The 25,821-nt window shown below is 42.2% G+C and overlaps 1 protein-coding gene across 1 annotated transcript; it reads left to right on the top strand.

Moving 5' to 3' along the window:
• Nucleotides 1-177: 177 nt before the first annotated feature.
• Nucleotides 178-24,664, top strand: vars2 (valyl-tRNA synthetase 2, mitochondrial). Its single transcript, XM_030741999.1, has 31 exons — nucleotides 178-465; nucleotides 588-764; nucleotides 2,735-2,816; nucleotides 2,896-2,996; nucleotides 3,760-3,881; nucleotides 3,985-4,051; nucleotides 4,523-4,620; nucleotides 4,700-4,781; nucleotide 4,958; nucleotides 6,148-6,266; nucleotides 7,366-7,474; nucleotides 7,559-7,647; nucleotides 8,870-8,960; nucleotides 9,087-9,214; nucleotides 9,408-9,511; nucleotides 9,923-10,004; nucleotides 11,800-11,876; nucleotides 11,994-12,081; nucleotides 12,328-12,421; nucleotides 14,457-14,527; nucleotides 14,622-14,747; nucleotides 14,873-14,977; nucleotides 16,570-16,638; nucleotides 16,719-16,797; nucleotides 17,424-17,554; nucleotides 18,350-18,502; nucleotides 18,767-19,021; nucleotides 22,187-22,298; nucleotides 22,590-22,792; nucleotides 23,515-23,664; nucleotides 24,301-24,664. The coding sequence occupies exons 2-31, from the start codon at nucleotides 603-605 to the stop codon at nucleotides 24,376-24,378; spliced, it is 3,228 nt and encodes a 1,075-aa protein (XP_030597859.1). The 5' UTR covers nucleotides 178-465; nucleotides 588-602; the 3' UTR covers nucleotides 24,379-24,664.
• The last annotated feature ends 1,157 nt before the right edge of the window (nucleotides 24,665-25,821 follow it).

Genomic DNA, 25,821 nt, shown 5'->3' with positions numbered 1-25,821 from the left:
CGTCTCCCACAGAGAAAAGTCAAAAAACACCAACTCGTTGGCTATATAATTATGTCGTGTATGGAATTAAAAGTGGTTTTGATAATTAATTTAGCGTTTTTGGTGAACATTGCTTCCACAGATTACTTTATTTTTAAACTCGGGAAGGACGTCTCGTTTCTTTTTAGGTTTAACTTGAAAACTGTAGTGTTGTGGGGAAGATATATTCAGACGGACAGCGTTTGTTTCCTCTTGTCCGTGAAGATATTACAGCCCGTCAACAAACAGCACCCACATGCTGAGCCGCAAATCGTACTAGAACATAAATGTATGAAATAGCATCATTTTGCGACAGTTTTTTTTTTTTAATTCATGTAAAGGTTACATATTTTAGCTGTATTATACAAACGCCTATTCTCAGGTTGGCAGTGACAAAAGTTAGAAGGTCGTGGCTGGGATGTGTGGGCATTCTGTATTGAAAACACAGTAAGTTAACTAGCTGAAATACTGTCACATATATTACATGGAGCTAATATTTTTGATAGCACCTCAGAACCAGGAGACGACCTTTACATGGCGAGACTGTGGACCTGTGTGTTTGTTTCTAGTGTGGAAAGTCACTGATGATGTGGAGAGGAGGTCTTGTTCCGAGTCTGAGACGGGCAGCCAGGTTCTATTCCAGCAACCCGCCAAAAGCCTCTCACCAAAACTCCACACGGCCCCACGCTGAGAAGCAGAGGCGCAGACGAGTTCGGGAAGAGGGCATCCTATCAAGTCAACATGGTGTAAGCTTGAAAGAGGCAGAGCATTAAACCTAGTTCTGCAAACCAACCCAGCAAACTCTGTGTGTGTGTGTTCCTACTGACATATTTTAAATGTTAGCCCCCCCCCCTTAGATGACTCTTAGATGACCCTGGAGACTGCCAGGGATAGGATTACTGGGTACTCACACTGGAGTCAGGCCTGGGGTGGGTGGGTGCAGCCCGAAGAAGAGACATGGGCCCATGCTTCTGTAGGCCATAGGGGTGAGGGAGCAGCCAAGGGCAGAGACCCTTGCAGACCAATTCCAGAAGCCTGAGCTAGTCCATGAGGTTGAGATACCAGCTAGATATAATCGGGCTCATCTCAGCGCATGGCCTGGGCTCTGGAACCAGTCTCCTGGAGAGGAGCTGGACTCTGTTCCAGTCTGGAGTTGCCCTTGGTGAGAGGTGGCTGGCTGGAGTTGGTATCCTTGTATCCCCTAGACTTGTTACTAACACTGTGTCAGAGTTTTCACTGGGGAACAGGTCCCGACTGCTTATGCAGCAGCCTTCTTAGAGTCACTGGGTGCGGTGTTGGAGGGTGCCCCACCTACCATCAGATCTGCGGCTGTATGTTCTGGAGACTCGGGTGAAAAGAGGAGCTGACCTGTCAACTGATCACCACCATCCTATGTCAGGCTAGACTAAAGGCTAATCTGCACCAACCTGGGCTTCCAAGTCTCTGCCTGTCTAACTGCTGGTCACTTGTCAACAAGTAACCCTGAATCATCATTTAGTTATGCTGCAATAGGCCTAGGCTACTGGGGGGCTCCCATGATACACTGAGTGTTTCTTTTTCATTCACCTCTTTTCACTCTGTTTATACTGCACTCTGCTTTTAATCATTAGTTATTATTAATCTCTGGCTCTCTTCCACAGCATGTCTTTTGTTCTGTCTCCTTCTCCTCACCCTGAGGCTGGTTTCTTTCAGTTAAAAGGGAGTTTTTCCTTCTCACTGTCACCAAATACTTGCTCATAGAGGGTCATTTTGATTGTTGGATTTTCTCTATCACTGTGTGGTCTTTACCTTACAATATAAAGTGCTATGAGGTGACTGTTGGGATTTGGTGCAATATAAATGATTGTGTTGTGGCAGCTTTTATAGCAGCGGGGTTTTACAGAGTGGGGTTGCTAGCCCCGTGCCCCACCCCTGGCCCTCTGCTCTCTGAGGAGTTCCAGGAATAATATATGTATATAATATAAATGATATTGAATTGAGTTTAGGGCTGCAACAATTCCTCGAGTAACCCAAATAATTTGATTATAGAAAATCCTTGACACAAATTTGTTGCATCGATGCTTTGTTTAAACTGCAGCGCACAGGTGTCTCTGTGTAAGCAGAGCATTTCCCCAACATTAGCAGCATTCAAGTTCCCTGTCGTTGCAACAGATTTCAGTCATTTGGGGGGGGGGGGGGGGGGACAAAAAGAGAGACCTTTTAACACAGAGTGGATCATTGCTGACATGTATGTGTGTGATGAGCTCACTGTACTGAGAATTTCTGCCACAGTTTGCGAGCGGCAAAGCACAAAGAGGCGGAGTTGTTACAGAGACGGTGAGCTCAGGTGGCGTGAAAAGAAATGTTTTTCTAGCATCTGATGCAGCAGCGCTTTTTCCTGTAACCATCATTAAAACCTTTACTGGGAAACAGCTGGAGGAGCCCTTCATCAACCACCTGATCAACAAGTGTCAACGTGAAGAAAAGAACTTTGTAGCTGCTCCATCCAGCACTGTTTGGTTCACACAGTGAAAAATCTACAGTAAAGCTATGGAAGTTAAAATATGCAAATGAACTGTTAATTCTTATCCAATTAATCAATGGCATAATCGATAGAATACTCTATTACTAAAGTAATCGATAGTTGCAGCCCTATTTGAATTATTTGAACTTAGGACAAAATAAATAGTATGGCAGAAACTCACAGTCAGACCAACTCTGATTGTTCTGTTTCCAGAGTGCTGAAGATAAAGCAGTAAACTGGAGTGAGAAGCAGAAGATTGCTTACACAGCTCATACACCTCCTGGGACAAAGAAAGGTGACTGACATGCTGTAACTGCCTTTGACGTGGCTGTTGTTTCTCCTTCCAAGCTCTGAAATACTCTTTTTCTGTGCAGACACTAGCTTGCCATTCCCGTCTTCTTACAGTCCGGAGTATGTGGAGTCCAGCTGGTATCAGTGGTGGGAGAAAGAGGGATTCTTCCGTCCTGAGCAACATGTAAAGATCTGAACAAAAACCTCTTAAATCCTTAATACTATTGCACTGATCTGATGGTTTTTGGCTATAGATGCATTCAGAAATAACTTCTTTAATACAGTCTTTTGCATAACTCATTTGTAACAAAAGAAATTGAGTCAGTCACCTCACTCAAAGTCATCATAAGGCGAGTCTCTACAGAACTGAATACAAAGAAGGCCTCTCCCCTAACTAGAGCCTCACCCTGCTAAGACTAAACAAATAAGAGAGTTGGAAAACTGTGTCCCAAAACACCAGAGCAGGAGAGGAGGAAATCTCAGAGGAGGCAATGGGATGTGCCGCCCTTCCCAAGGTTTTGAATTGAGGGGGATGCAGGAGTTAGTGTTGCTCGCCTAAGACCCTCAAGGCTCACTCATGCTTTCCTAAAGCAGCTCCTTGCTTAGCTAAAGCTCCTCGTACTGGGTCTGCTGAGTGTGGCCAGAGAGTGCTGTCATGAACCATCTTGGCCAATACCCGAACAGTGGACTAAATGCAGTCTCAGAGGAGACAGACTTTTTAAGATTCAGACAAATTGTTATTTACAACACCGAAGAATAGGGCCAAATCAAAACACTAGGGAAACAAGATGGAAACTAACTAGGCAAAAGACACTAAATGGGGAAAAAACTTAAACATTAAAGACAATATTCTGATTTTTGACCTTTCAGATTTCAAGAAAAAAAGATCAGCCTCTAGAGTGAGCGAATGCACACACGTGAACATGTCTTTTACTTACTGCTGTCAGGAGCGGTTGTCTCACGCTGTGGATCAGACCTTCTCTCTATGTATTCCTCCACCAAATGTGACTGGTACTCTGCACCTGGGCCATGCTCTGACTGTAGCCGTAGAAGATGCTCTGGTTCGATGGTAACTATAAAGAACATATGCAGCTTATTGTGTGAAATATCATCTGTTTTCTGTTTTTAGATTGTTTGAGAAAGCTCATCTGTTAATGGTTTGTAATCCACAGGAGGAGGATGCAGGGCTACAGAGTTCTGTGGGTACCTGGATGTGACCATGCTGGTATTGCAACACAGGTATGACAACTTTATGTCAGTCATCTCTTTCGTGACAGTTTGGGATTTAAGAGAATGGCTCACATTTTCTTAAGTGCCCTTTAGAGCAATGTTGGCATGCCTGTACATAAGCTGTGTGCTGTAAATGTTCCTCCTAATCATGCTGGCTTGGAAGAAATGCCCTTCTAGTTGTGGCATAAGTGCTGTGGGCAAAATCCCCGGTCTTCATTGCACTCAATAACAAAGCATGGAAAGTCACCTATCACATTCCTGCTAAAAGTAATAAACAGCAATCATTTGTTTAATTATCAGGTGGAAAATTTAGTTTATTTTCATCTCGATTTACATAGATTTATGTCATACCATTTTTAAGGTTTTGGGAAAAGCCTTAAAAAACATGTCATTACACAGTAATTACACAGTACTTTGTAGCTATATTTGTCCCATGCGCTAGAGAGTAGTCTCTCATTTAGTGATATTCATGTGTTTTAGACGGTGGTGGAGAGGAAACTGCTGAGGCAAGGAGGGAGGCACAGACAAGACTTCACCAGGGAAGAGTTTGTAGAAGAGGTGTGGAAGTGGAAGAATGAGTGAGTCTGACTTCACTTCATATCTACTGTCTGGCCTGCACGATGTTTGCTTTGCTGAGTTGAGTGCTTTTTGTTGCAGGAAAGGAGAAGAGATCTACCACCAGCTGAGGAAGCTTGGAGCTTCTCTGGACTGGAGCCGAGCCTGTTTCACTATGGATTCAGTAAGACCCTAGTCAAGTTATCCCCTTTCTCTACAAATAAACACATTCTTAAGGAGTTTTACATATGAAGCCAACCCAGAAAGAAAATATGTGAGGCCAGTTAATTTGTGCTCTTCATGAGCATTCATCTCATTTAGCAATCATGCACATAATGAAAGGTAAGCACACTCCAGCAGGGTATAAAGAAAGATAAGAAGGTGATAAAGCTTACAATTTTCCAGGTCAGGCACCCAGCTGTTCGTAAATTGAATGTGTTCTTGCCAAGCTCGATTAAAGGGAATGTGCAGAGCTGTAGTAACTACAGAGGAGCATGAAGTTATGGGGAAGAGTAATGGAAGTTATACTTACAGGAGAGGTGATGATTAGTGAGCAGCAGTAGGTCTATAGTTGCAGTGCTTGATGGAGGAGGTGCAGTATTTCCTGAGGCGGTCAGGGCTGGCAGAGGAATAACTAAGAACCCTAACATGAGCAGCTAAAGGAAGAAAAAGATAACTCATCAGTTGTTCTGATCTTATTTCAAAATGTTTCCTAAACAAACACTCAGCTGAGCAGATATATAAATATATATATATATAAATAGATAAATATATATATATATATATATATAGATATATATCTATATATATATATCTATATATATATATATATATACTATAATAATTTATATATATATATTATTATCCTATATATACTAGATCTACTATCCTATATATCTATATATCTTATCTATCTATCTAATCATTTATCATAATATTAATCTATATATATCTATATATATCCTCCTCTCTCTCTCATCTTCTGATCTCTCTCCATTCTATCTACTCTATACTCTTATTATCACTCTCTCTCATCTCGATATATCTCTCCCTCTCCTTTCTCTCTCTCTCTCTCTCTCTCTACCTCTATCTCTCTCTCGCCAATCTCCTGTTATATCTTCCTCTCCATCTCTCCCTCTCTCTATCTCTCTCTCTCTCTCTCTACTCTCTCTCTCTCTCGCTCTTGTCTTCTCTGTCCTCCTCTCGGTGCCCACCGCTCTCTCTATTTCTCGCTGTCTCCCCTCTATGTCTTTCTCCGCTATCTTCTCGCTCTCTCTCTCTCTCTTCTATCTCTCTCTCCTACTTAATCTATCTCTCTATCTCCTCTCGATCTCTCTTTTTTTTTTGTTCTTCCTCTGACCCTGTCGTCGTCTTTGTGTCTCCCCTTCCCCCCTTCCTGCCGCTCTTCTACCAGCAATCAGGAGAAATATTAATATTAAATTAAGTGCATGCTTAAATATATTAAGTATAAATGGGGGTATTTGGCAGTGATGGAATAGGAGAATATGAAACACTTTAACTGTTGTCCTGCTTTTCTGATTTGATTTCAGGGTTCAGCAGGGCTGTGACAGCAGCATTTGTTAGATTGTGTGACTCTGGTCTAATTTATCGCTCAGAGGGTTTGGTCAATTGGAGCTGTGCTCTGGAGTCTGCTATCTCTGACATAGAGGTGAGACAGCTTCACATAATATATACATGTATGTACATTCAGATATATAGTAAATACAGCAAGTGTACAAAATAAAAAGGTACCAGCAGTGTCTTCTCCCCAGCCAAAAACTACTCGTACCTTCATGTTTATTTGCCAGTGATATGGGTGAAGTGGGCTTGTTTTTCAAAGGTGAGTAAACTCCATTCAAAAAGACTCTGAGAACCAACTGAAAAAAAGCTTGTAAGTGACCCTTCAACAAAAATGATAGAAATTGACATAAAAAATGAATAAAAGAAGTACACTATACTGCCAAAAGTATTCGCTGGTCTGCCTTCACACGCATATGAATTTGAGTGACCTCCCATTCTTAATCCATAGGGTTTAATATGATGTCGGCCCACCCTTTGCAGCTAAAACAGCATCAACTCTTCTGGGAAGGCTTTCCACAAGGTTTAGGAGTATTTATGGGAATTTTTGACCGTTCTTCAACAAGCACATTAATGAGGTCAGACACTGATGTTGAACAAGAAGGCCTGGCTCGCAGTCTCTGCACTAATTCATCCCAAAGGTGTTGTATCAGGCTGAGGTCAGGACTCTGTGCAGGCCAGTCAAGTTCTTCCACACCAGTCTCACTCATCCATGTCTTTATGGACTTTGCATTGTGCTCTGGTTCACAGTCATGTTGGAACAGGAAGGGGCCATCCCCACTGTTCCCACAAAGTTGGGAGCATGAAATCGTCAGAAATGTCTTGGTGTGCTGACGCATTAACAGTTCCTTTCACTGGAACTAAGGGGTCGAGCCTGCAAAGCACCCCCACGCCATAATCCCCCCTCCACCAAACTTTACACTTGGCACAATGCAGTCAGACAGGTACCGTTCTCCTGGCAACCGCCAGACCCACACTTGGCCTTTGGTCTGTGAGATGGTGAAACATAATTCGTCTCTCCACTACTCTAGATTCCAGTAGCAACATGCTTTACTCCACTGCATCTGACGCTTTGCATTGCACTTGATGATGTAAGGCTTCGATGCAGCTGCTCAGCCATGGAAACAATAATGGGGCACCATTGTCTGATAAGGTTTAACTGATGTAATATCACTTTACCTCATCATCAGGTGGACTCAAAGGAGCTCTCTGGGAAGACCATGTTGTCTGTTCCTGGTTATGAAAACAAGGTGGAGTTTGGAACAATGCTGAGCTTTGCGTACCCCGTGGAAGGCCACAGTGAGTATCTGCAACTGTCTTGGAACATGGTACATGTTACATCTGATTTTCTGATTTATTTTTTTCCCCTTGCCTGTGTTTTAGATAGCGAGGTCGTGGTTTCCACCACCCGTCCTGAGACTATGCTGGGAGATGTAGCAGTAGCTGTTCACCCCGATGATCCTCGATACCAGGCTAGTAGTTTTTAAAAGTGTGAGACTGTGTAGGAGTGTCTCCAAATTTAGACAGAAGTACATGTAGTTAAGGAAGGTGACTGTTGATATGTGAGGAAAAGGGAAAATCTCTTACTAAAGAAAATAAAACCCTTGATCTGCTGTACATCAATGTCAAAGAAGCTTACAGAGCTACTGTCTTAGCACCACTTGGCAGATCAGACCACACATTGGTTTTTTATGCCGTCTTGTTACAAATGTGTGCAAAGACAACCTGCAACTAAACTCACAGTCAGGTAATGGACACCTGATGCCACTGAGGCTCTAAGGGACTGCTTTGGACGCACATTGGAATGTGCTGCTGGAAACCGATGAGAACAGTGTGGACACTGACAGACTGGTTGATTGCTTTACTGAATACATCAACTTCTGTAGACACGCAGGCTCTTTGTTAAGAAAACTACGATCTCCTGACATCTGCAGTTAAATGCTGAATCATTCTGTGGTGGCACGTGCACTGTTCCACACTGCAGTCTGCTGGGGTGGCAGCATCAGAAACAGGGATGCAAGGAGACTGGACAAATTAGTGAGGGAAGCTGGCTCTGGAGCAAGAATGGACACTCTGGGAGAGGTGGTGGAAAAATGAACACTAAAGATGTTAGACGCCATCCTGAGCAACTCTGATCACCCACTTTATAACATGTTTATGGAACAAAAAACCAATACTGGAAGACTCCTCTCACTCCATTGTAAAATGGAAAGATACAGCATTCATACCCACAGCCATCACTTTTCACCTCTCATACAAATAGCAGATGAGCTAGGTCAGACATATGAATTTCCCTCTGGGATCAATAAATTTATTCTTAGACTTATTCTTATTGTATTGCATTAGACCTTTTCGGCCCAAACATTAGTAAGCTGAAAACACAATGGTAGTTCATAGAAGTGTGGTCAAAATGATTGTTTGATTTTCCTGTAAAAAACTTTAAAAGAAGCGTGACTGAGTGAGCTCAATGATATGTTCAGGACCTGAAGCCAAAAAAAAAAAAAAAGGTACAAAAAACCCTTCAGAACACAACCATGAGATACTAGAACCATCACACTTCATCACCCAACCAGGCTAGAGGTCATATGAATGAACTCCAGACCTGAAGAGTGGAAACAAATGATAACTGAACAACATGAGACTTGTTTAGCAGAGCTGTGCTTACATCTCTCTGCTTCATCCGCTTTGTTTCAGGCTGTGCACGGGAAGCAGTGTAGACATCCGTTCACCAACAGACTGCTGCCCATTATCACCGATTCAATGGTGGACATGGAACTTGGAACTGGTGACAGCTGCATCCTATCACAGTCAAAGCTGGACATTTGAACCCTTGCAGAGAAACTATGTGCATGTGAAGCTGTTCTCCCCTTTGACTCCTTCCCTCCCTCCCTCCCTCCCTCCCTTCTTTCAGGTGCAGTGAAGGTAACTCCTGCTCATGACCACACAGACTTCCTACTCTCTCAGAGACACTCACTTCCACACGTCACTGTGATTGCGGGGGATGGGACAATGACACCATCCTGTGGACAGTGGCTAGAGGTGCATGAACACTACTATTATAATGTGTAACCTTTGTATTTCTATATGAGGTGTTGAAGTTATGTCATTAATGTGGGCATGTCGGTTGTCTCCTTGTAAAAACACTTGGTACATGTGGCACATGTGTTTAAAAGCAGGTACTATTGACATGGTTTAATGTGACTTCATCCCCTCTGTTTTATTCTATTTGAAGGGAGTGAAGCGTTTTGATGCCAGACAGCTTGTTGTGGATGCTCTGGTTGAGAAGAAACTGTTCAGAGGAAAGGAAAGTCATGCAATGACTTTACCCATTTGCAGGTAGGGGGACACATGTGGTAGCACGCTAAACATCCATCCAGTCTAAGTGTGCAGCTTTTCATTCTAACATTTCACAGCAGCCAATACAGCGGAGATTTTGGATTGTTTTTGTGTAGATGCAGATATGATTGGCAAATTAAAGGAAAAGCCTGAATCCTTGACCCCCTACAGTGATCAGTTCAGGTGGCTCTGTTTTGCTGTCACTGGAGAAACTTGTTTCCTTCATTTACAGCAAAAGTGAAGACCGCAGCTGTCTGTTTAGTCTCCCTGTTTAGCTTATATTCCTTTTACAGGTTGAAGGTTTTGAATGTGGCTTTGCATGAAAACTGAGTCCTAAAGATTGAGTCATAAACGTGCAATCATAGAGAGAAAATTCCTGATTCTTTTCTCCCTCTATTCTCGCTGTCTCAGCCGCTCAAGAGACATCATAGAACCCCTTCTGAAAAATCAGTGGTTTGTCCGCTGTGATGAAATGGCCAAAAAAGCTGTGCAGGTAAGTTTAAGGGGGAGATATATTGAGACTGATAATTGATAGGAGACACATCAGGTGCATTACTTGCTTTGTCTGTGTAGATTCTCAGTCATCCAGGTCATAGTAGTCTCTGGAGCTTGAAAAAGGCGACTGGACTTCTTTTTGTTTCTTGAAGACGTTTCACCTCTCATCCGAAAGGCTTCTTCAGTTCTCAACCAAATGGTGGAGAGACCCAGGTATTTAAACCCCTGTGGGCGTAGTCCCATGGAGGTGGTTATGACCCTCTATTGATCATGTGCGTGAACACATGTGCCCAGGTGTGAAGAGGGCGTGGGTCATATTTAATCAGTGGTCAACCTTTACATGGAGGAAGTGGAAAGTAAAGCTCTTGGTTCTTTCAAAGGGATGGCACCTAGCCACTGGTACAGATATGTAGATGACACCTGGGTCAAAATCAAAACCCAAGAAGTAGAAGCCTTCACTCGTCACATTAACTCAGTGGATAAATACATACGTTTTACCAGGGAGGACACCAGAGATAACAAGTTACCATTCCTGGACTGTGCGGTGCTTATCGAGGAAGATGGAAGCCTCAACATTGAAGTTTACCGGAAGCCCACACACACAGACCAGTATCTCCTCTTTGACTCCCACCACCCTCTGGAACACAAACTTGGGGTGATCAGGACCCTACAACACCGTGCGGAAAGTGTTCCCTCTAAGGCAGAAGGGAAGCATAAGGAACACACACACATTAAGAAAGCCCTCAAAACATGCGGTTACCCCGACTGGGCCTTCATCAAATCAGCTAAGATGCACAGGAATGAAGGCCAAACACAAACTACAGAGAATAGGAAGGACAAGAAGAAAAACATTGTCATCCCATATGTGTCAGGCTTGTCAGAGAAACTCAGAAGAATTTTCTCCAAGCATGACATCTCAGTATACTTCAAACCAAGTCACACCCTAAGACAAAAACTGGTTCATCCCAAGGACAAACCCGCCAAACACAAGATCAGCGATGTAGTGTATGCTGTTCAGTGCAGTGAAGAGTGCTCGGACCTCTACATTGGTGAAACCAAACAGCCTCTTCACAAACGAATGGCACAACATAGAAGAGCCACCTCGACAGGACAAGATTCAGCAGTACATCTGCATCTGAAGGAAAAAGGGCACTCTTTTGAGGATGCCAATGTTCACATTTTGGACAGGGAAAACAGATGGTTTGAAAGAGGAGTGAAAGAAGCCATCTATGTCCACTGTGAACAACCATCATTGAACAGAGGAGGTGGATTACGTCACCAACTTTCCCCGCTTACAGTGCTGTCCTGAGCTCCCTTCCCAGACGTCTCAACCCCCATTCACACCTTTGTTCCAGTGACCTCAATAGGCCACAGGAAACAATGGAGCGGAGTCCTAAATTGGTTTCAACTGAAACCACTGATTAAATATGACCCACGCCCCCTTCACACCTGGGCACATGTGTTCAAGCACATGATCAATAGAGGGTCATAACCACCTCCATGGGACTACGCCCACAGGGGTTTAAATACCTGGGTCTCTCCACCATTTGGTTGAGAACTGAAGAAGCCTTTCGGATGAGAGGTGAAACGTCTTCAAGAAACAAAAAGAAGTCCAGTCGCCTTTTTCAAGCTCCAGAGACATTACTTGCTTTCAAAGAAAAAACAAAACACACACACAGTGAAGAAGTACTCCAGTTACTGTCATCACATCTTTGAATTTTTTTCAAAATACTTTTAAAATACTCAAAAGTGGAAGAAAAAAAAAAACTCAAGACATTCTGTTTCCTGGTCAGGCTGTTGAGGACGGACAGCTGGAAATCATTCCTCACTACTACACCAAGACATGGAAGAACTGGTTATCCAACATCAGGTAGTTTGGCAGTGTGTGTTGTCAGTGCTGCTGTGTGAAATGACACCATTCGGACAATAAAGGAGCTCTTGTCACAACATGTGGGCTGTGAACAATGTGCCTCTGTTTGCTTTGCAGTGATTGGTGCATATCCAGGCAGCTCTGGTGGGGTCATCAGATCCCTGCCTACCAAGTGATGCTTCCTAATTCTGCAGGCCTACAAGAGGTTAGTCTGCGGCTACTTAGAAAATACTGTGGAAATAGCAGGCTTATGTGTTCACCTGTGATTGCCAAACAGTTTAATCCAGTGGAACCTCCAACCAAAAGAATGACTGTGCAGATTTTGAAGTGGTAGATTAATGGGTGAATCAACTGATAGTCCTCACATTGTATACCAGCGTACAGTGTTCCAGTCTGTAGTATAAGTGTGTGTGTGTGTGTGTGTGTGTGTGTGTGTGTGTGGCTTGTATAGGAGCACTGGGTTTGGGGACACACTGAGGACGAGGCCCGTCAAAGAGCTGCTGTGAAATATGGTGTGAATCCAGAAGCCATCACTTTGACTCAGGGTGATTAATCTCCTTCATAACCGTTAACATGCAATTTTATATAGAAATTATTGTGTTAGAATTTCTTTTTCCTGCAAACAGTGTTGCTAGTATCAGTATTGCTTTAATCAGAAATATGACTGTTTACAACTACCTCTAACAGAAGCTGAACAGTCCAGTGTTACAGTCAACTTACACTACTGTGCAAATGTTTGTCAGTGTTCAGAAAACACATGTAAAACACATACAGCATCCTCATTTAGTCAAATTCATAACGGACACTGATCACAGTGATCTAATGAGACAAAAACTCTGTACACCTTCTCTGAAGATCCGACATTGCTCATGATTTTACAGTGCTGTGAAAAAATATTTAGGCCTTTCTTGAGTTTTATTTATTTATTCATTTAGTTTTTTTGCATATTTGTTACATTTACTTGTTTTATATCATTGAACAAAATTTAATGTTATACAAAGATAACCCAGGTAAGTACAAAATACAGATTTTAAGTGACCATTTCATTTATTAAAGGGGAAAAAAAGTTATCCAAACCTGCCTGGCACTATGTGGAAAACCTAATTGACTCTAGTAACTGGTTGTGGCCATCCTTGGCACCAAGATTTGCAATCAAGCATTTGTGATAACTGGCAGTGAGTCTTTCAAATCACTGTGGAAGAACTTTGGCCCACTCTTCTTTGCAGGATTGTTTTCATTCAGTCACACTGGAGGCTTTTTGAGCACGAACAGTCATGCCAAAACATCTCAATCGGATTTAGTGACTAGGCCACTCCAAATCATTCATTTATTTTGTTTTTTGAGCCATTCAGAGGATTTTCTGGTAGAGAGCAGAATTCATGATTCCTGCAATTACGGCAAGTCGTCCAGGTCCTGAAGCATCAAAGCAGCCCGTGTCTCACACTATGACCACCATGTTTGACTCTTGGTGTGATGTTCTTTTTATCAAATGCTGTGTTAGTTTTATGCCAGATGCAACGGGACTCAAACCTTCCAAAAAGTTTAACTTTTGTCTCATTAGTTCACAGAATATTTTCCCAGGAGTCTCTGGGATCATCAGGATGGTTTTTTGCAAATGTGAGTCGAGCCTTTGTCTTCTTTTTGGTCAGCAGTGGTTTTCTCCTTGGAGCTCTTCCATGGATGCCATTTTTGTCCAGTCTCTTTCTTATTGTTGAATCATGACCTCTGACCTCAACTGAGGTGAGTGAGACCTGCAGTTCTTTAGATGTAGTTCTGGGTTCTTTTGTGACCTCCTGGATGAGTCAGCAATGCGTTCTTGGAGTAATTTTAGCAGGTCAGCCAATCCTGGGAAGGTTCACCACTGTTCCAAGTTTCTCCATTTGTGGATAATGGCTCTCACCGTGGTTATCTGGAGTCACAAAGCCTTAGAAGTGGCTTTGTAACAATTTCCAAATTGATGGACGACAATGACTTCTCAGCTGTTTCTTCAGATCGTGGCATGATGTGTTGCTTTTTGAGATCTTTTCAGTTCACTTTATCGGACAGATTCTGTTTAAGTGATTTCAGTAACCAGCCCTGAGTGTGACTAGTAAAATTGAACTCCGCTTTTCAAAAAATGTGGATAATCACATTTTAAAAAGGGGAGGAATAACTTTCACACAGGGCAGGTAGGTTTGGATAACTTTTATCCCATAATAAATTCAATCATCATTAAAAAAACTGCATTTTCTATGAATTAGTTTGATCTGAAAAATTTAATAGAATAGAATAGAATGCCTTTATTGTTATTATACAGAATGTATAATGAGACTGGAGAACCACTCCTGCCATGCTGTAGAAAGTCACACTTCCTAAAATATAAAATAGAACTTCTAAAAATATACAGAAAAATAAAATAGAATGTATAAAAAACATATATAGTTATTAAATAAGTTATACAAGTTAAATGTGACAAATATGCAAAAAAAAAAAATCTGAAATATGAGACTGTGCTTTTGACCTGTGATGTTAAAATATATTAATGACATAGTTTGAGGCATGACAGAATTTGAATTCAGTCACATTTTTTCCCTGCGTTAGACCCAGATGTCTTAGATACATGGTTTTCCTCTGGGCTGTTTCCCTTTGCTATGCTTGGCTGGCCAGAGCAGGTACTGTACTTCCTCTGACTGAACATAAAAAAAAAAACAACCCCTCAGCAGATACCCCCGTCCCTCAACCTTAATCCACCCTCTCTTTCCACAGACCGCTGACCTTCGGCGCTTCTACCCTAACTCTGTTCTGGAGACGGGCAGTGACCTCGTCTTCTTCTGGGTGGCGAGAATGGTAATGCTTGGAACAGAGCTGACCGGGCAGCTACCTTTTAAACAGGTATTTTTATAATAATGAGAAAATCCCAAACAAAACAGTATTTATACACAGACTACTGATGAATCACAGTGTCAGCCCATCCTGTTTCTGTTTTTTTTTCCCTCTCATCCCTTTGTGTCTCTCAGGTCCTCTTTCACTCTCTAGTGAGAGATAAATATGGCAGGAAAATGAGTAAGTCTCTGGGAAATGTCATCGACCCATTAGATGTTATTCATGGAGTCTCTCTGGAGGTAGGTAACACAAAGTATTGATCCAGGAAGCAGTAATAACTGTCTGATATTTGTCACACTCAATGAAGGGTCTCAGCATTTTTTAAGTATTATGATCTCAGCCTACTGTTGCACACTTATCTACTTTATACTTATTTTAATGACACTTTATAATATTAGAAAATTTCTCCAAAAACAGCAGCAAATATTTTAATTATTGTAACAGTCATTATAGTAATTATTTAATTTAAATTTGCAAGATGGTAGTGAGACCTGCTGCGATGGATGGTTTGGAGATGGCACTAGCTAAACGACAGGAGGCTGAACTGGAGGTGGCCGAGCTGAAGATGTTAAGATTTGTGTTGGGAGTGAGCAGAGTGGACAAGATTAGAAACGAGTACATCAGAGGGACAGCTCAGGCTGAGCGGTTTGGAGACAAAAATAGAGAGGCAAGGTTGGCATGGTTAGGACACATGCAGGGGAGGGATAGTGGATATACTGGACAAAGGATGCTGAAGATGGAGCTGCCAGGCAGGAGGAAAAGAGGAAGACCACGGAGGAGATGATGTACTGAAGGAGGACATGCAGAGGGTTGATGTCACAGAGGACGACGGGGTGAGATGGAGGCAGATAAGCAGCCGAGAGAAGAACTATTGCATTTAAATTTGTTAAAAAGGGTCCAAAAAGAATAAAATGTGTGCAAACTAATTTCATTTAGTTGTTTAAAAGCTTCTTGCCCTCTTGTGTGACATAATTGTTCTGTGGCGTGACCGCCCCAAAGCATCACTCAGAGGATATTTATGCTGTCAAACCACAGTACTGGGATCAGGTCTCACACCACAGGACATGGTTTTCAGAGACAAACTGTATCAGATTCCTTTACTTATATATAAATATATGGAAAGGAATTATTGCTATTTACTATAGCAGACACAGAATTATGCCAGGGTGTCTATCAGTATCTTTCAGCTTGGTTTTTTATTTCTAAAAGTTAATATTTATTGAACCACAGGACAAGTTGGGGATTTGGCACAAAGCTAAAACAAAACTAAGGATGAAGTCAGGTTTTATAGCCATAGGCCCGTAAAAACCAAAGAAATGTTTAACATTTACAGCATTTTAAATGAGGACAATACAGCTAATACTTTCATCTCCCAAGACAGTGAAATTGCCGTGTCTCGGTACAACTATCGCACTAACACGATCGCTCTCACTTTTGTGTGGGTCACCTGACGTTGGTGTTCTGGGGTTAATGGTAACAATGTTGCTCAGTAATCAGTTATTCTGACAGATTCTTGCCTACTCTGCTAAAGACGGCAGTTAGTCAGTTGTCTTCCTGTTATTTTAGAGCAACGGCCGGCAAAAAGGCACTTTTTTTGACAGAATTAATTTTTGTTTTATTTCACATAAATCCTCTGGGTTGCAATGAAGATGCAAGCAGGAAACTGACAGCAGTACACTTGGATTCTGTTGAATGTGAGAAGTGTAATTTGCAGTTGCAGAGTGAGAGCACAGCTGAAAGTAGGACACAGACACAGAGGGGGAGACAGACGTCTGTTCCTCTCCTTAAAAGACGTGTTGAGAAAGTCTCGTTTTTTCCTCTGTCCTCTTAGAGGCTTCAAGAGAAAGTGAAGGAGGGGAACCTTGATCCGAGGGAGCAGGTGGTTGCCGTGGAAGCACAGGTCAGCTCCCCTCTCTCCTGTCTCCTGAGCACACTCATTACTCTCTGTCTTATCTGTCTGCTCAATCTGCTTCCTCACAGAGGAAAGACTTCCCCACGGGGATCCCTGAGTGTGGGACTGATGCGCTGCGATTTGCCCTTTGCTCTCACAAGATGCAGGGTGAGTGACTCCCATCTCTCAGCTGACAGGAAAGAACAGTTTGTCAGAGTGAAGGAATGTGGAACACAGTTTTGCAGGAAAGAAGAGATGGGATGGTTCACTTAAAGAAAGATAACATATTATTCATCTGTTTCACTTAAAAGCCAGTGCTCATTAAAGACTACAGAGCTCATTAAAACCATAAAATATGCATGTGGCATTAGGTTATGGAATGTCATCAGGCTGAAAACCATTTTACCCTTCATCAAAGTTAAAGGTTCCTTACTTGTACTGAATTATTGCAGAACCGACCAACCAAAGAAGGGATCCACGTTAGACTAGTCCAGGGGTAGGGAACTCCAGGCCTCGAGAGCCGGTGTCCTGCAGGTTTTAGATGTGTCCCTGATCCAGCACACCTGAATCACACACAGAAGTCATTAGCAGGACTCTGGAGAACTTGACTGCAGACTGAGGAGGTAATTCAGTCATTTGAGTCAGGTGTGCTGGATCAGGGACACATCTAAAACCTGCAGGACACCGGCTCTCGAGGCCTGGAGTTCCCTACCCCTGGACTAGACCCTGGTTCTAGTGGAGTGTTTATTTATCTTTTTACTGTGTGTAACATTTTTGTTTTTGCCTCTTATCAGGAGAAGACATTAGTCTGTCCATCTCTCAGGTTCTGAGCTGCAGACACTTCTGTAATAAAATGTGGCAGACCTTGAGGTTCACACTGGGAGTGCTGGGTGACAACACAGCAACAGTAGAAGCTCTACCAAAGGTACAGGAAAGAGAGAGTTTAGACAGAGATTTGTGACTTGTATGTTTAAATTATCGAGTTGTTTGAAAAAGGCTAAGCTTTTCTTAGAAGGTATTTTTGGACCATAAGTTTCTGAAAAGAATAGATGCCCCCTGCCGGCCTTTACAGTACATGTTTGTGTGCCACTGAGTTGGATTTGGCTGAAAATGGTTCAACACATAACTCTGCTGTGCATAAAATGTGTTTGCAGAATACATTTCACTACATAAAAAATACTAAGAAGAGAAGAATTTTTTTTTTCAGCCCTAAAATGAGCAACGTTAGTTTTCTAAAGGATCATTTCTGAGTTTCCTTTGAGTCGGATTCGAAATGAAATACTGAAACGATGCATACTCAAAATCTGGAACGCCAGAGGGAACTTGTTTTGTGAGACTTGGCGTTTCTCTGATTCTTCACAACAGTGGTGGAGTTTGCAGACTGAAACTGAACATGCATGCCAATAGAAACACACCAGGTTAAAATAAACCAGACTTCTCCTTAAATATCAAAATAAATCAGGACTGTTAAACTCTCAGAGATCAGCTGTTGTTGAAGTGAAGTCGATTGTGTGAGTCCAAACTTAATACAATGATGGTGTCCAGTGTGGATTTAAAAGGAGAATTTACAGCAATGTGGGTGAGCAGTAATATTCAGAGAAAAACAACAAAATTTCTGACAAGTTGAAGTTGTAAATTTATGTGAAAAAAAAAAAAAAAGAAAAGAAAAATTCAACATTTTACGTCTGCATAGCCTTTTAGAGTGCTTCCCTCTTTTCAGGTGTCTCCTCTGAGCAGCATGGACCGGTGGATCTGCTCCAGACTCTACAGTACAGTACTGCAGTGTGAGCGGGCCTTTGAAGCCTATGAGCTGCACACTGTCACCTCTGCCCTGTACTCCTTCTGGGTCCATAACCTGTGTGATATTTACATGGTGAGGAGCAGAGCTTTCACAGAACACTGGTGCATCCTGATCATCCAAGTGGAAGATTAGAGATAAAATCATTACTGATTTTCTTTGTATTGCCAATAATCTATTTACTGTTCTGTCTCAAATAGACAGGGTGATATATTTATGCGATTTCTCCATGGAAACAGGGAGGCTAATGGATTAAACTAATTAAGCCAATAGTTACCCCAACATTTTATCTGTGTGTGTGTGTGTGTGTGTGTGTGTGTGTGTGTGTGTGTCTTGTAGGAGTACATGAAGCCTCTGCTGAACAAGCAGGACGATGACGGAGCAGTACTCAGCACTGACACAGAGCACAGTGGTAATGAGAGGCAGGCGGCTGCCACTGTTCTCTATCACTGTGTGTCTGTCTCCTTGGCCCTGCTCTCCCCTTTCATGCCTTTCCTCACTGAGGAGTTGTGGCAGAGACTTCAGCCATTTGCACCTGAAGCAGCTGCCCACACCAGCCTGTGTTTACAGCCGTACCCCCGCTCGTCTCAGATGGTAGGACTGTAAACAAAACCTGTTTTCTTTTATTTATTTGTTTTCAAATGTTTGTAGCCACCTCAAGAAAGCACCTTTTACGCCAGACAGAAAAGCCGCTAACACCCGTTAATGTCAGGATTTGGTCAGAAACCTGAATTCTTTCTAAGCTCAAATGATTCAGATCAGAGTAAACCAGAGATGTGCACCAGGGGGAAACAAGCAAACTAGAATATCTCTCTCCTGAGATGAAAAAAGCAGACACACCCAAACCAAGTACAGGCAAATTCATAGCATTAAAAAATTAATAGTAAACAGTGTCACTTTAATTCTGTTTTATTGATTGAAGTCCAGCTGATGACAACAGTCACATCAAGGCACTTTAAATGTACGCTCTAGTTCCTGTGATAAAAGAGATAAAAGCCAAACAATCCAATGATACCCTATGTGCAGCAAGAAAAAAAATATATTTGGAAAATAGAAGTTTCACCATTAATTAATGCTTCAATTTTAAATATCTGTCCATCCATCCATTTTTCTACCACTTTTCCGGGTCTGTGTGTGGGGGCTGGAGAGATGTAATCTCTGCAGTGTGTCCTGTGTCTCCTTTGTGGCTTGCTCCTAGCGGGACATGCTTGGAACACCTCACCTAGCAGGCACCTGGGATGCATCCTGGTCAGATGCCTGAACCATCTCAACTGGCTCCTTTCAATGTGAGGAGCAGTAGCTGTACTCCAAGCTCCTCACCCTATCCCTAAGGCTGAGCCCAGCCACTTTTTGGAAGAAGCTCATTTCCAGCTCATTGTATCTGTAGTTCCTTGAGGCGACTGTTTGTTGTGATTTGGCGCTATATAAATAAAACTGAATTGAATCATCTCGCTCACTACCCAAAGCTTGTAATCATTGGTGAGGGTCAGAATGTAGATCGACTGGTAAACTGGCAGCTTCGCTTTTGTACTCAGCTGTCACTTCACCATCCCAGACTGGCACAGAGTCACCACCGCTGACACCAGTCTGTCTTTCAGCCCCCTCTCCCCTCACTCATGAATAAGACCCTTGTTCATGAGTGAAGGGAGATGGTGGCTTTGGCTCAGGAGGTAAAGTAGGTCATCTACTAATTGGAAGGTTGGTGGTTCGATCCCTGGCTGCTCTGTTCTTAGACAAGAGACTGAACGAACCCCAAGTTTCTCCCAGTGCATTCATCGGAGTATGATTGTGTGTGTGAATGTTAGATAGAAAGCACTTGGATATAGAAAGTTTGTGTGTGAATGAGACATTATTAGTTCCTGGAATGAGCTATCCACCCTTTTCTGACTGAGAACCATCTCCAACCTTCCTTTTTTTTTTTAAATTCTTGAACGAGTACAGTTAACTGATCATTTGCAAAGGAGTGGTTTATTTGAAGAGTTTCAGTTATAATTCAGAATTCAGTGCAGTACAGAAACCACATTAGTGAAGGTTACAAATGAGTTTTTATGACCTCTGACAGTGCACTCATCTCTGTGCTTGTCCTCCATGCAGCATTCGATACTGTTGACCACAATATTTTACTACAGAGATTAGAGCATGCTGTGGGTGTTAAAGGAGCTGCACTGCAGTGGTGTGAATCATCTATCTGATAGTTTCCAATTTGTGCATGTAAATGGAGAGTCTTCTTCATACAAAAAAGCTAGTCATGGAGTTCCACAGGGTTCTCTGCTGGGACCAGTACTTTTTATACATGCTTCCCTTAGACAATATTATTAGAAAATAGTGCATACATTTTCATTGCTAAGATGATGATACCCTGCTTTATCGATCCATGAAGCCAGATGATACACATCAACTTTCTAAATTCAACTTTCTGAAGTTTCTAAATTCAGGCAAAACTGAGGTTACTGTACTTTGTCCTAAAAATCTTAGAATCGTGGTCTTTAGATGGCATTATCTTGGCCTCCACTAATACTGTGAGGAATCTTATGTAATGTGAGGAATCAAATATGTACTGTACTGATGGGGTTTTTTTTGTGTGGGTGATCAGAGTTAACCTAGATATTTAACCAGATCCCTATATTCAGATTCCTGTACATTCCTGATACACGCCACAATGGCAGTGCAATCCGAGTATTTCTGGATGTGGCAGGACTCAGAATTGTATTTGAAATCTGTTGTATACAATGTGAAAAGGAATGGAGCCAGGACAGTCCCCTGTGGAGCCCCCATATTACTCCCAGAAAGTCCCAGAAACACAGTTCCCCAACCTGACACACTGTGGCCTTTCTGTCAAGTAGTCTGTGATCCAGGAAGCAAAGAGAGAATTTACGTCCATCTCTGTCAGTTTGTCTTTAGAGTATATTTGGTTGGATGGTATTGAAAGCGCTTGAAAAATCAAAGAACATAACTCTCACATAAGTGGCAAATTCCTCCAGATGAGCTAGGGCTCTGTGAAGCATGCAGAGGACAGCACCATTTACTCCACTGCAGGGGATCAAGTTTCAGTAGGTGTAGAATCAGCTGTTCCGAGATTTTCTTTCTCATTTTTTAGGGTTTTTACCTTACAACATAAAGCACCTTGAGCTGTTTGTTGTAATTTTGTTCTATATCAATAGAACTGAATTGAAAGAGAGAAAAGGAGAACGTACAGAAAACAAACTATGAAAAAGGCACACCAGGTGGATTTGGTGGGACCAGCGAATGCAAATCAGGACTATGAAGCTATGGAGTTAGATACCTGAAGAAAGGTGCAGGGAGAAAGACCGCAAAGAGGAGAAGGTACAAACTCGGGAAAAGAGAAGACACAAAGTTAATGACATACGGTATTGATATATGAATGCATGCAAGAAATGCTCAGTGAAGTTTCCCAGTAGGCCAAACCTTACTGTAGCATAACTAAGGGATGGTTTAGGGCCCCTCAGTTATGCTACACTAGGCTGTTGTTCCGATTTTGGGTTGTGATCCAGCCCTAACTATAAGCTTTATCAAAGAAAATTTAAGTGGGTGATCTAATAAAAGTAGAGATGGGGTCTTTTCTCCCCATTAATCTCAACAGTGAGCTGCTTCCTCAGGAAAGGGGCTGAAAACTCTGCCTCCTCTTCTACTTTTAATAACTCTGGGAAAGTACATCACATAGAGGAATGCACAGGACTGGATTTTCCACTCTCTGTGTTTTAGCTGACGTGTTATTTTTTAACCTCTCTGTCCTCTCAGGCACACTGGCATTTTGCTGAGGAGGAAAGAGATTTCCTGCTGGTCCAGGAAGTGATCCGAGTGGCCCGCTCATTACGAGCCCAGTGTGGTGTCACCAAAGCAAAACCAGATAGTAAGTCAAGAAATGAAAGCATAACCATTTTAAAACATTTCCCATGGTGAAGGCTCAGAAATTGGCTATGTAGCACTCCAGGTATGTGTAGCTATACAGAGACTCAAAGGTTTTCCTCATACTTTGCTAGAAAAATGGAAACAATTTATTCTGCATATATCTACAAACATATATGGAAACAGAGCAAAAACAAACAAACCAAAATATAAAGAATGGCATGGCTCAAGACTTTTGCAAAGTACTGTGTGGAAAACTGTGGATTATTTAATTTATTTATCTCGACTGTTTCAGTGTGGGCAGTGTGTTCACCCAGCCAAGCCCAGGTCCTCCTTCCCTTTGGGTCAGCTATTCAGACTTTAAGCCGCATCTCCAGCCTCCAGATTTACTCTTCTGACAGAGAAAACAAACCCCCCTCTGTCCACGCCACTCCTCCGCCCAAAACAAGCCTCATTGGTGTCGTGGACCACACGTGTCAGCTACACCTTCACTTTCAAGTATGCATCAGTCTCCTTCTGTGGCACAATTAAGATGACTTGTTTTAATATCAGCCTTTGCATTTACTCAGTTAGTGGATGACAAAGTCATCTAGAATTTTGATATTCAGGTTCAGCAAAACACAAGTTGTGGTTTCAGCGTGAGCTTTAGATGAATGTAAATGAAATCTGGGTTTTGGACTGACTGACTAAAAGAAAGTTTGAAAAATAATGACGAGTATTTGCCACTGTTATCTGTTAACACAGTCTGTAATGCACAGATAGGATAGCTGAAGCAAAGCTTCCAGTCATTTGAAAAATGTTTTGGCCCAAAGACCTCCCATAGGTGCTCAGCTGGGTTGGGATCTGGTGACTGTAAAACCATAGTATTTGTTTCACATGAGCCCTGATACCCAATGGATGGGGACAGTGTCATCCTGGAGTAGGCCAATCCCACCAGGACAGCGGTGATCACACAGAGGGGACTTTGGGCTCATTTTGCTTTTAAGATTCAAGTTAAAAATGAACTGTATCATTGCTGCCAAAATTTCAATTTAAATGAAAGACCTGAGGAAAAGCTTCAGAATCAAAATGCAAACGGGAATGGCATGGAATAAGGATTAAAGGTGCACTGTTACTATTCACAAACACATTGGTGGACGTCAGTGTTTGAATGCGTTCGTGGTGGTGATGAGGATGCTGGTCATGTCTAACGTATTGTAATATATGATTTTGTCTCTCAGAGTGGAATGGACATTAGGAAACAGATCCTGCAGCTCTGTCAGCGTAGAGACAAGCTTGTTCCAAAGTTGGACGAAGTCCTTTCCAGAGTCCAGTCTCCAGACTACCTCACCAAGGTTCCTTCACATGTCAGGGAGCAGATGGACAGTAAGGTGAGCACTGTGCAGGAAGCTGAAGGAGAACTGCTATGGGTCATTTATAATTTGAATCAATAAAAAGTTTTGTGTCTTGTAGTGAGACTTGTATTCACAATGAGAGCAGCGAGGCTCGAGGAATGTCACTGCTGTTCTGTCAGTGCACCACTTTAGTCCAGATTGAAATATCTCCATAACCATTAGATGGATTGTCACAGAAGTGATCACTGAAAGCTGCAAAAAGTCACCCAAGGTCACACTCCATTTTAAAATATGCAGTCATCTTAAGCTAATATGTAGAAATAATGCCAACTGAATTTAGCTTTTCATCCCCCTGAAGCCCCTGAAGTCTCTCCATCATCCAAAGCTTTTCCTTTCATTTCTGTCCCTCTCCCTCTTCACTTTCTTTTTCTTTTACTGGGCGCAGTTTCCACAGTTACTCCAGTGTCCTCACCATCTGCCATTTCAGCTAAACCTGCTGATAGCTAACGAGGAAAACAAAAGCTCTGTTGCCTTCCTGTTGTGGTTGTGCAATCCTGGGAGGTTTTTTTAGTGAACATTTACTTTATAAGTTCAACCAAAAAACAGTTTCTGTTGCCACCATTAAATAAATGAATGTTCTCGTGTGTTTTACCCTGCCTTGTGTGTGTGCAGGTGTCCGCTTTGGAGCAGGAGCTGAAAACCATTGAGGATCAGCTGAAATTGCTGCAAGAGATGGAAACAGCAGAATAAATGCAAGCAACAGGCATCACCGTAATTGTGCAGCGTGCTGGATAAACAGCTGTTGGATTATTTATAATATTATCTGAGTCAAAAATATTAATATATTTTTCATGTAATGGAGTTTTGCAGTCTGTAATCACCAGCTTGCCTGCAGATGGAGTCCTGTCAGGCTGCAGATGTTTTGAGCGCAGTGGTACGATGGAAGCATCTGCAGTTTATCTGTTGCTCCTATACAGAAAATATTGTTTCCTGTGCTGACCTTTAAAAACTCTCATTACAAAATGTTTTTTTCTGACAGCATGTTTTCATTTTCACTGTTATTCCATGAATGTATCCCAAATCTGAGTATTGTTTGGAAAAGGCTCTTTTTGAAGATATCATAATTTAGCCACCCAGAAGACTCATGCCCTGGATTTGAACCGTGGCAATATAAACAACTAACATGCCAATTAAAACAGCAACATTGAATACAAAATAAAATAAACCTGAGATTTGAGACTAAAATTTGAAAGCTAACATTGAATGTTCTCACAGAAATTCACCTTAAGACTCGTTTACCACCAGGGGCCAAGTCAACATTCTTGTTATAAAAGTGTGCCCATATTTTACTGCAGTGTTTTCCACAGGTTACAAATTAACTTATGGTGGCTTAATATAACATAGTCTCTATAACCCAAATCCCTGGCAGCTTGCACTAAAGCTTTCAGCTGCTCTATCAGCTCCTTTACTTTTTTATGTCTCGGTCTACTGTGCTTGCTATGTGGCCTGCCTCTGTGCTTCTCCTGCTATGTGCATGAACCACAGCTGCTATGATATAGACAAGAGGCTAGAAGGTCATCCCCATACAGTAGGCTTTCCTCCTGGGCCAGACTTGACTCTGCCACTGAGAGTGGCAATATGCTGCAGTTAATGTATGGGTCAGGTGGCCCACGTGGGGCACAAGTCATGGGCATCCTCAACTTAAAATGGACTTCCATAAGAGGTATGCACCAGCATTGTGTAATTCACAATAGGGGCTAAGGTGGGAAATTTGGGAGCTTAGGCTAACGTTTCATAACTCTAACATCTAGCATTGGAATTGGCTAACACAACAAACTATTTAGGACGGTATAACTGGTGAGCGAGGCAGCTCAAGATAAGGATGTCAAAGCTCTCCAGGTAGGGCAGAAAGGGACCGCTGCAGATCACAAACACAGATCTGTGGAAAAAATAAATCCACAAAGAACACCGGACAAGCAGCAAGAACATCAAAGAGATGTAGGCTACCACACGTGTAACACATTAGTAGCCTACAGATCACACATGGCTGTGTAGAAGCTCTCAAACCGTGTGAAGTGCATCCACTTTGTTTACTGGCACTGCACTCATTGGGGTCCCAGCTAGTTTGAAGTGCACAGGATGCATGTTTGTGGAGCTGAAGGATAAACACACATACAGAGATTCATAGATTTA

This window comes from Archocentrus centrarchus, chromosome 11 (assembly GCF_007364275.1).
Source record: "Archocentrus centrarchus isolate MPI-CPG fArcCen1 chromosome 11, fArcCen1, whole genome shotgun sequence".
Lineage (NCBI taxonomy): Eukaryota > Metazoa > Chordata > Actinopteri > Cichliformes > Cichlidae > Archocentrus > Archocentrus centrarchus.
The sequence above is the reverse complement of the archived record's forward strand: the minus strand, read 5'-3'. Positions and strand labels throughout refer to the sequence as shown.